Source organism: Cordyceps javanica, chromosome 4 (genome assembly GCF_051103115.1).
Source record: "Cordyceps javanica chromosome 4, complete sequence".
Lineage (NCBI taxonomy): Eukaryota > Fungi > Ascomycota > Sordariomycetes > Hypocreales > Cordycipitaceae > Cordyceps > Cordyceps javanica.
Window position 1 is genome coordinate 3,864,959 of NC_139298.1, and position 11,181 is coordinate 3,876,139.

The 11,181-nt window shown below is 52.6% G+C and overlaps 2 protein-coding genes across 2 annotated transcripts; both read right to left on the bottom strand.

The window, feature by feature from the left end:
• Positions 1 to 2,459: 2,459 nt before the first annotated feature.
• On the bottom strand, positions 2,460 to 8,286 carry V2A60_007083 (uncharacterized protein; the record flags this gene model as incomplete). The annotated part of the gene is made up of 5 exons (XM_083258372.1): positions 2,460 to 3,241; positions 4,433 to 4,536; positions 4,591 to 5,027; positions 5,906 to 8,209; positions 8,266 to 8,286. 5 exons carry the CDS (start codon positions 8,284 to 8,286, stop codon positions 2,460 to 2,462), a joined length of 3,648 nt encoding a protein of 1,215 aa, XP_083114498.1.
• A 567-nt stretch (positions 8,287 to 8,853) lies between these two features.
• On the bottom strand, positions 8,854 to 10,672 carry V2A60_007084 (GMC family oxidoreductase; the record flags this gene model as incomplete). The annotated part of the gene is made up of 2 exons (XM_083258373.1): positions 8,854 to 10,280; positions 10,339 to 10,672. The coding sequence occupies 2 exons, from the start codon at positions 10,670 to 10,672 to the stop codon at positions 8,854 to 8,856; spliced, it is 1,761 nt and encodes a 586-aa protein (XP_083114499.1).
• Positions 10,673 to 11,181: the final 509 nt, after the last annotated feature.

An 11,181-nucleotide genomic window follows, 5' to 3' on the forward strand; every position in this document is an offset into this window, starting at 1 on the left:
TTTACGGCTAGTGTGATGCAAACTCCAGAGTAAAAGTGAAACTCGTATGATCCCATCATGAACCGGATTCAGAAGGATGTACAAGCAATTAGCGTCAGGGGCTTGGTTCCGAGCAAGACAGAGAAGATGCTCATCCAACAACGCTTCTTGTAGAATTCGAGGTCTGAGACGTCTCGCGCCATTCACAGCTGCCTGTTCAACGGTCTAGAACCGCACATGTACAATGTGAGCTTTGTCGAGAGTTAACCAGAGTGCAGTACACTGTGGTTTCGCGACCATGGTAACGCAGTTCAAGCCATTCGCCTACAAACTCCGACTGCTCCAGCCATCGATTCATGGAGATGAAAGAAGAGATGATAGAATTGTTATATGTATATTGAGAACGTCTTTGATGGTGCTTATATCTGTAAATCTCAGTCAATTGTAACGATAGTTGCAACAAGTCCATTGGCCAGTCACATTCGACCCTTCTGCGAGCTGCATTGCAGCCGCTTGCCATCTAGTGCATCACGGCGCGTATCAAAGAAGAAGAGACATTCTTTTTTTCCCACAAGAGTATCGCATTGACGTTTGATGCACTGCACAAGCAGTTTCCCGCAACACAGACCTCCCATCAACCGTTGCCGTGTAACCGAATTATAACCTCCATCAGACAGGTTATACAGCCAAAACGAACTGTTCTGGAGTACATGATTTCGACTAGTCGACAAAGAAACGCAAAATAGTTATAAAGCCAGGAAGCCTTCGTCAACAAAGCTGGTTCAACACCAAGAACATAAAGACTGACATCTTCCGCGCCCAACTAGTCGAGAAAGTGTATCTTTTGAACCGACTCCTCCAAAAGCAGCAAAATAATCTGCTTACAAGGTCTTACCGACGACGCAACTATGGTTTCCGCAGCAGCCCTCAGCATTTTCATTAGATGCAAGCGTATGCCAAGGGACTCCGAGGACTACGATGAGCTGAAGAGTTGGGAAGAGGCGTGGTTAGAGACGAGCATTGGAAAGACGCAAAGCGTCAAGGGAAAGTATGGCAAAGCACACAAAGAACATCATGGGGGCTCTCTATTTTTCGTGAAAGGGTCCGACCATCTGGAATTGGAACAGCACATAAACGAAGCAGTGACTTTTTTCCGTGAGAGAGCGGGATACGCTGTCGCCTGTTCCAACTTTGTGGTTCTGAAGGAATTTGGGCCGGACCTCATTTGCGATCTGCAAGGTGACGGCGGGGGCTGCCTTCGGACTAGTTTTACGACCCCAGAACGCCTCGCGACAAATGCCTGGTCTTTCTGGGGGTCTACGTTCAACCGAGAATGGAAACGGCCTGAGAGCGGTACGAAATTTGCAGACGGGCTGAGAGCACTATGGAACTTGTAGCGCGGGCCGAAAATGAGCCACTCTCACCCGAGGCCTCTGGAGAAGATCATGTATCACCTAGAGAAAGGGGGCCCCGAGCCGCGCGACGCTCGGCAGGTCTAATTGATGATGGTAGCCGGTTGTGTGCGTCGAGACTGTACTGTGAAGGCCTGTTTCGCGCGAGGTCGGCGAGAAGCATGGCACCCTTGGCAACATATAGAGAAGGCAGAAAACTAAGAACGAATGCAAAAAAACGGAATAGACGGATACTATCATCAATTTGGGAGCTTCTATACCGTGATTTGTTGGCTGTTTGTGGATTCGAATATTAACAAGCGGCGAGTCACGCCTCGAACTCATCCCATCGTAACTGCCGCATCGGAATTATTTCATCACTACATCCAATGGGACCAAGGTAGTTGATATTTGTAGCCGTAGTGGTATAATAGCTGTATACAGGCCTCACCAAGTTCTCCGTGCCGCAATGTATCTGTAGATGTGGCTGTGGCGATCGATCAGCACTCGACGTGTCCGAGTCGTCATCATCACTGTATGTTCATTCGTATTATTTCTACATGACACCCCAGCTCAAATTAGTTTCCGACACGTTTGACCTGAGAGTCCATGCCATTTATGCCTCGACGTAGGCACCTTTGTACGTGATGACGGCCTCGCCCAACGTCGTCACCGGAGTGATGCGTTGTGCTGGCAACTCTGATGGAGCTGCGGCTACGAAGGTGGAATGACTGCAAGAGTATAACGTAGTTATCATTCTTGACATCGTTTAAATCACACTTTGAACCTCGATTTCACAGGTGGTCATCTTACTACGACAATGGGGAGCACGAGTTGATCAGTATTGCCACGCAGTCTAGCACGTAGACCTGCGTATCTCTCCTTGATTTCCCATGCAGAAATTTTCCTTTTACTGATATCGAGCTGCCCCTGTCTCAAGAGTGAATTTGTACACCAATCTAGAGGCGCGGCTCCTTGATTACCACACTTCAAAAGTAACTTCTACCCAAATCTGACTTGGGTATATTTTGTCATCCAATTATTCTATATGTGAAATTGGACGCAAAAGAATAACACCGCTACATCCTGCTATGCTTCCCAATCCATTGCCTCCACCATCCAATCCCAGCCCTCACCCCCGTTTTGTGCATCGTCCACGACAATCTCCTCTGTGGCAACCGTGCTTCTCGCCACCGTGTAGCCGCTCTCCAGACCGTGAAGCACCTCGCCCACGATCCACGCCAAGTCGTACATCTTGAGCGGCGGGGTCTCCCGGCCCTCCGCCGCGTCCTTCCACCTGTTGCGCAGCTCTTTGGCCTTCCACAGCGCCTGGTTCACGTCGCCCTTGCCGAGAATCTCGTGCAGCGGATTCGTGTCCTCGTCGAGCGCCCGCAGCACGTTATGGTGGTAGGCGTGCGACGACGCCGACGACGACCCGGCACGCTTTGTGCTGGTGCGCTCCCGCGGGACCGTGACGGCAAAGACGAGCAGGAGCAGCACAATCGCCTGCTCGATCCAGGCGTAGAACTCGTAAAAGTCAACCTTGAAGTTGCGCTCGGCATCGTCGGGCGTAAACGCCCACGCCGAAGGCGCCAACGCCCGCTTGTACGCAGCCTCGAGATCCATAAACTTCCATCGCAACCGCTGGCAGGCCTGCTCAAACCTGTGAAGTGCCTGCGGCGGTGTCAGGCCGGCGGCCAAGGTGGTGGATGTGCGTGTACCGAGCGGCGTGCTGTTTGGCGTAGGAAGAGCAGTCGTGGACGGGGCGGGCGGCGGGACGGACCGTGACCGCGAACTATCGTAAGTCGGGGGAGGCTTTGAGGAGACAGCTTTGCGGGATCGTTGATTAAACGGTGCCCATATCGAGCCTTCTAACCCAGCCGCTTGTTTAGTCATGCTGGGGTGCGTAAAATCGAGTTACCGCCGCAGCCAAACAGGCAATTTGCTCAGGAGGGTTGCCAAGTCGTCGTAATACTGGGAGGGGAAGCTATGCTCAAGGATACAGTCGCGCAATTGATGTCATGGCAGTTTATACGTCTGCATCTTATTTGCCGCTTTCTAGCCGTTCTTCAACACAACATGGAAGCATTGAACGCTCCTGCTTTTCTGAGTCGAGCTTGCATGCTTCGCACAGGTGGGGGAGGTGAAGTCGTCAAGGTGGGCGCTAAAAAAGATGCACCGTTGATATCCACTTTTGCAAAGTTGCTCTTTCATTCGTAGCACCAAAGTAAGTACTTGAATCGATCATTTACGTTGTTAATCATATTAAAAGATAGCATTTTAAACGCCTATTCCCCCATCATTGAATAAAAATATAATTAGAAGTTTCTGAATAATAAATCATATTTTTCTCCCTAGATATGGAATTTTATGACACCAAGTCATAGGTAATTCGCTTATAGGATATGATTCGAACGTTTTTCTAATCAATCCCTATTCACTCCTACATAAACTCTGAAGACCCAAGAAGGTAATGAACTACGCCAACCAGGGGTATTTAGAGGTAGGAGAAGACGTAAATTCGTGATTTTTCTGCTGCTTTTTTGAGCTATTTGGCAGTGACTGTGTACCACATACAAAACGGGTAACTCAGTTATAGCCTGTTGGATAAGGTGTCAAAAAAGTGCCTTTCTCAACGAAGCTTGGTTGCGTGAGGCTATCGCCAACTGTAGTTACCTTGCCGCCGCCGCCGCTGTAGAGGAATACCAGCAGCCAGGTTGGTGACGAGTCACTTATCAGTCCATGGAAAAGGAAGCTATCAATATCCTTCCTCGCCAATAGTTAAAAACAAAATAGACCATCAGGGGTCAGGCTAACATTGTGATGCAGCTCACACCAATCAGCGCAGTGCAGTCCGATATATTGACGCTGCGCTCAAGACGTGTTCAGGTGGTCAATGCTGGTCGTAGTGTGGAAATAAATTCACGGTGAGCCCTGGCGTAAATTTTCATCTGCATGACTGTGCACTTCTCACGGAGCGCCGCAATGATTGCCTTGCATGTCTGTCGGACTCGAACACTCTATATCTTTTCTGGTATAGATGTATACGTCTCGCAACTTACTCATCAGTTCCTCATCCCCAGGTGAAATCGGAAACCTAGCTTTCTCATCATAATTTTTCCACATCTCAACCGTTCGAGGAGACTCTGCATCGGCCCACGGCTTTCTGTGGTTGGGTATAAATTAGCAAAAAGCATCATATAAACCACAAGTGGCGTACTCTGAGTCGTTAAAGATATCGAAGCCTGTGCTGATTATTATCGGAGGGCGCGCAATGTCAGCAATGATCTGCTTCAGAGGTGCCGCGACGAAAACCGAAAAGACCAAGGTTTCGTCGTCGATTTCTGCGAAACCTCCAGCACCAAACTCGCCAACGATCGAGAAGCCGTTGCTCGTCAGAATCTCCTTGGCCTCCGTTGTATAATCCGGGTCCTGGGCCAGCAGTGTAACGGGGCAGCCCGTAACATTTCTGCAAGTATGCGCCAACGTCAACGCAATAGCGTGCTGGAGCATCGCACCGCGCACGAATCCGGATTCGAGGTTTTCGGCGTCTATGCCAGCCTGTCTTCCCATCCACTCTGGCGCTTTGCGGCAAATGTCGCCTAGTCCGAAGCATACAATCTTCTTCACCGCATTCACAGAAGCTGTTTGCTGCAACTGTGATTTCAGCAACAGGCAGCTCGCGCTTTCCGTCCACGCGCGCGTGTTCTTCTCAAATAACAAGCCTGGATTGGCCACAATCCCGCGAGAGGCTCGGGCCGACGTATTGATCCAACTTGGCAAATATGTGCAGTGATATGTTTCAGCTGGATCATCAGGTTGGTCCTTCACGAGCCGCCAATATTCACGAAACTGTACACAAGGTTTCCTAGGATGATGTGTCAGTCGATTAAGCTTGTTTTGTCAAATGTTCTCACCAAATTGGCGACTCTACGCCGAACATGGGGTTGGCTATAGGCAATGTCCGGCCGCTAAATAAACGAACATGGAAAACCTGCTGCGTCTTCGAATTTGCGAGTTGCTCCTCGATATCAGTCAAGTCTTGCTTTGTCCAAAGCTTCGTCCCGACTCTATATAAGTCTGCGGCAGCTTGACTACTTCCTCTCCAAAGAGTACAATCATGCTGAAGAATGGTCGGCGTACTCATCGAAACTACCGTCTCACGCGCACGGAGTCAGATCCTGCTTTATGTTGATCAGTTGATGCGAGGGAAGCTTTTTTTCTTGGCCGTATCGTCCTACAGACGGAATAATAATCGCCCGAGAAGATCCCACCACCCCCCGTAAATATCATATATATGCATAGCTGGGCTCGTCCTAGCCGAAAAACAAAGCTGCGCCTCGCCAAACAACCATAACAAATAGACTCGCTAGTTCCCAAGGTATCCTTTTGCGCCCGAAATGCAGTTCCGCCCACATGGCTACTCGCTGCCCTTTATCCTTTTCGTAGCTTTGGCTGTGCCGATATGCGTGTTGTGTACCTATTGCCGGTTAGTCCAAGCCATGTCAAATGTAGTAACGGTTGGCCATATTTACCTTTGTTGCGAATCGTAAGCTTGTCAGCGTCTCCTTGAGATGGGCCTCAAGCGGCGATACCATAACAAACATGAGCGTCTTGCTGTTCCCTCCAAGGCTGTACTGGAGGAGGTGCGTCAACTTTGAGTTGCGGTACGGAATATGGCCGGATCCGCGACCTAGAGCTTCAATCACATCACCCAGGCAGCTGAGGCTCTTGTTGATGTTCTGCGTCTCCTTCATGCGGTCTCCCTCGGCTTGCGAGTGTTTTAGACGCTCCGACCCGGCCAAGTCAACCAAGTTCAGTGTGCCTTCACACTGCTCTCCAGTAGCCAAGTTCCTGCCCACAAGCTTGAGGATAAAGATGCTGTGGGACCGAGATGAGCGTTCGTTGGCTTTAGTCGCTGCTACAGACCGGTTCTTTTGTGCTTCGCTCAGCATGGTCTCGACGACATCCGCAGAACTTAGTTTGACGGTTTTGCAGTTGATGATGGTGGTCTGCTTGCGCGCCTCGTCGTGGCGGATCTCAAGCTTCTTTGAATTACGCTCGTTGGGTACCAACAAGTCGTTCAATTCTTCGTTGTAAACCTCGACGAAACATCCCTCCATAGTGTATTCCCAAGACTTTTCCTTTAGTTTCGTAATGGTGTCATAAATCATATGCGTCGCGCGAGGGATCATGCCGTCATCCGAAGACATCGTGTGAGTCTTGCCAGAGCCCGTCTGACCGTAACAGAAAATGCAGACGTTGTAGCCATCCAACGCGCTCTGAACAAGCTGTGAGATCTCGCCAAAAATCTCTTCATTCTGAGAAGCAGGCATAAAAACACGGTCAAACTCAAATGGGTAGTTTTTTCGCGAGACTACCCCCAGGCTGCTGCGCTCCTCGGGCCCCGCGAGGACGATTTCAGCTGATGTCTTCTCATCCGGGAAGGCCATGCCGGCGCGATCCTCCTCGAGAGCGCCTAAAGGCGGACGAACTCGGCACATGACACGGATGTTGCCCTTGAGTTCCTGATATTTGTTGAACAAGACACGTCTCTCGGTCTCTTCCTTGATGAGTTTCTGCTTCGCTTCCTCGGCTAAGCGGAGGGCGTCCTGAAGCCTGGCCTCCATGTTGGCAAAGGAGTCCGACTGGGCTTTGCTATCAGATTCAAGGAATTCGACTTGCGACCGAACAGAGTTGAGCTTTGCCTCTAGCGTTGTGTTAACGGCCGACAACTCCGCAATACTCGACTGAAGACTGCCATTGAGACCCTTTTCGCGCTCAATTTCGCCGCGAAGGGATGCATTTTCGGAGAGCATGTCCTGCAATTCGCGCTCTTTGCGTTGCATATTTAATTTCATATCTTGCACCTCGTTTCCCATGCGCGATCGCAAATCCTGCACCTCACGGTCTCTGCGTAGGCGCTCATCTTCAAGAGACATTTGGTGTTTTTGTGTGATGGATTGGACAAGCTCTTGATGCTCTTTTGTCTCTTTCTCCTTTAAGCTATCCAGTTCTCGACGAAAATCTTCAATCGCCATACAGTGCTGGCGACCTACATCATCCAGAATTCGGGAATGGTCGCGGTTGAGTTGGTCGACTTCTCGCTGGCTCTTCCACTCGGCCTCATCAAGTTGCCGGCGCAAAGAGTGGCCTTCTTCTCTCGCATTCTCAAGCTCAGCGCGCATAGAATCACCGCGTTTAGCCAGTCTTTCCCGCTCGTTTTCTAGCTCAGCAATGCGAGTCTTGGCCAGCTCGAGAGCATCGTCGTGTCCCTTTTTTTGAGTGAGTGTGCTGTTTACCATGTCCTTTAATTCCTTAAACTGCGACTCCATATCTCCGACTCGACCGTCAACGTCCCACACATTCGTGACTGTCGTTTGGTCTTCGTCGCGGTGGCCGTGGGATGTTTTGGGACGTGGCATCTGATTCTTCGACCGTGGAGTCGGCCGTACGCCGGGCCGTTCTCTGGCTGCGCCGAAGCTTTTGGCGAAGCTGCTTAGCGGCGCTTGGCTGGGTGGCTGCCGGTATGACGATTTCAAGTGCGCCGAGGATACGCTCGCAAGCGCATGACCCTTGACCACATTCGCTCTTGTTCCATAGTTGTGAGAGGCCTTGGGCGGATACTCGGCGGCGCGGTCGGCCAGGAGTTTTCGCTTTGGCTCCGGCTGCAAGGCTGGCTGTGGGATCTCGCGTTTCGAGCTCTTATTGAGAAAGGCACCGGGAGCTGGGATGGCGGATTGACTGCGGGCATTATGTTGCGATTCGCTCAGTTCGGAGAGCCCTGACGGCGCGGAGGGGCCAGGCAACCGACTGATTCTAGAAGAGCGGTTAAGCTGCTAGAAAGGTTACTACTTGTCATCGTTTTTGGACAGGTGTTGGGCAGCGTTCGCACCTGGTTTTCTGAGGTTTCCATGATGGAGTGGCGCTCGGTGCGCGCGTGCGGTGTTGATGTCGCGTCCGTTAGATCGGAGCAATGGCTCAAGGTCGGCAGACTCGGAATGTCCGTCCCTTACGGCGATCGAGCGGACGGGAAATGTTGATGAAGATGATGGTAATGAACAACAACTCTGCAATTTGAGCGTGGTACATGGGTTGTCGGCTGTACTCTGTACACAGACGCTATGTTGTAGTGGGTTGTCGATACCGTATGGGGCGGCCCCATGCTCGTGCGCGCCACTTGTTTACTTGCGGATTCGCGGTGTTGCCCAGGGCAACATACTGGCTATCCAACTTCTTTATTGTTCTCACATTTTCTCTAGTTTCTCCTAAAAATAACCCTACGAGCGGCGAACTAGCCACAAGGAATACGCCGCTCATGCCACAGGCTCGCAGTTGGGCAGCAGCTGATCTCTCGTTTTTTTCTTCAAATACTCGACTACAAAGCGTGAGAAATCACACGAAACAGTGCAAGCATTGGCGAAGAATCGCGCAAACCATGACTTAATATCATAACACATTTACGTATTGTATATATCAACTATCAACATCCACCAAGTATGAATTCCGATGCCCTCTCCGCAATAGCGTAAATCGTTGCCGTCAGGTGTCCGCTGAGCTGCGTCGGCACGACAGAGGCGTCCACGACGCGCACATTGGCCGTGCCGTACACCTTGAGCTTGGGATCGACCACGCCGCCGAGCTCGCGCGCCATCATCGCCGCGGTGGCCAGCGGGTGGTTGTTCGGCCCGACCGCGCCGGGTATGAACCTGCGCCAGTCCTCCTCGGACGGGTTCTCGGGCAGCTTGTCGGCGGGAGGGTCCAGCTGGCCGGCGACGTGCGGACGGATCGGGCCGGCGTTGTAGAAGCTCCGGACGGCTTTCCCGATCGCAATGGTGCTCTCGAGGTCGTAGTCGACGGCCAGGAACTGCGGGTCCAGGAGCGTCGTGGTGCCGTTGCCCGCGATGTGGACGCGGCCGCGGCTAAAGGGCAGCAGGTTCCACGCGGCGCCGCTGAGCGCGCCGTCCTGCGCGGCCTGCACGATCTCGACAGTGGTCACGTTCTTGCCAAAGACCAAGTCGTGCTGCACCGTCATCAGCTTCTCGACGGCGGTGGCGTTGAGCGCGCCGCCGCTCCGGTCCGCGACCTGCCGAGCCCACTGCGCGATGCGCGACGCTACCAGCGACGCCTGCGCGGAGACCGCGTCGCCAAACAGCTGCTGGGCGGTCAGAAAGGTCGAGTACGGCGTGTAGCCGGAGGCGGTAAAGTCGCTCTTGTACACGTAGGAAACGAGCGGATTGTCGACCAGGTTCTCGCCGACGCCCGGCAGGTCGACGACCACGGGGACGCCGTTTGCCGTGAGGAGGGCCGACTGCCCGACGCCGCTGCGTTCCAGGATCAGGGGCGTCTTGAGGGCACCCGCGGCCAGGATCACCTGCTTCTTCGCGCTCAGCTGCACGACCTCGCCCGCAGCGCTGGTGTACTCGACGCCCGACGCCCATGCCCGGTCGGGCGTCGTCTTCTGGTCGTCCCACAGCAGCTTGCTGACGGTGCCGTTGATGAGCGCCAGGTTTCTGCGCTGCTCGTACACGGGCCAGTAAAAGGCAGAAGCAGCATCCCATCGAGTGTTGGTCTGGGCATCGATCGTCTGCGGCCAGACGTCAAAGCCACCAACGGACCCCGAGTTGACGTCCTTGATCTTGGAGACGCCTAGGGACGACCACGCTTCAACAGTGGCGTCGTACCACGAGCCGTTGAGGAGTAGAGGGTTGAAGCAAGTATGGAGATCCCCGCCGGTGCCATGGAGTTCAGGGTCAAACGTTGCGCCGGCGTCTACTTGCCACTCGTCGGGGGCAACGAAGCCTTCCAATTTCTTGTAGTACTTGAGCATGGTGTCCCAGTTCCAGCCTTGATTTCCGAGTTGCTCCCAGGAATCAAATTCCGCGGCATCGCCCCGGATATATGTCATGCCTGTGAAGGTTAGCGCGCGGACTGGCCAAAGGTTCAACTCGCGTCTTCAACAACGCACCATTGATGAGACTTGTACCACCAATGCCTCTACCAGAATAAAATGTGACCTTTCGGTTATCGGCATGCGCTTGTTCGACTGAGATGTGCTGCTCGGCGACATGGTTTCCGAAAACCTGCAGCCAATCATTCGGCGACTTGACGATGGCATTGTCCCTCTCGTCGGCGCCAGGGTCGACAACGGCCACGGTGGTGCCGGCATCGCGCGACAGACGGTTGGCCACCAACAGGCCGGATGTGCCACCTCCAACGACGATGTAGTCGACAGGCTCGGCGGCGGCCAAAGCAGGCAAAGCCAAGCCCGCCGACGCAGCGACAAGTAGCTGGTGTTTCATGATGGGGCGTTTAAGTTTGTGAAGGGTTAGAGATGTCGCCTACCAGCGTTCAGCATGCGCAAAGTTGGCTGGGTCCCTCATGATATCGGCAAGCCGGGCCTTTTAAACATCATCTCACACAGTTCTGTACGAGAAATCTACGTCATGGCTGACCATCCAACGAAGCGGCATCTTGGAATACCGCCGAGCCCCACACCGTTCTCAAACGAGAAGCTGCCGAAGAGCTAAAGAAGAAAAAACGAGAGCTAGTTTCGTGGGGACGAGCATGTAGATCTGTGGATTGGTATTCTTTGTTCGCCGGAGAGAGTTTGGATACGAATAGAGCCTGCAGTGGTCTCTCAGTCTTCCTTGCAATCAATCTTCCTTACAAACCGGTAATTGGATGCAACTGGCCGCGCATCGCATAACTTCGAGGGCTACAGTACGACCCGTTTCAGTCTCTCAGAACGACATGATAATGGGAAAAAAAAATAAAGGGCAAAAAAAGAATGTACAACACCCGGTGTTCG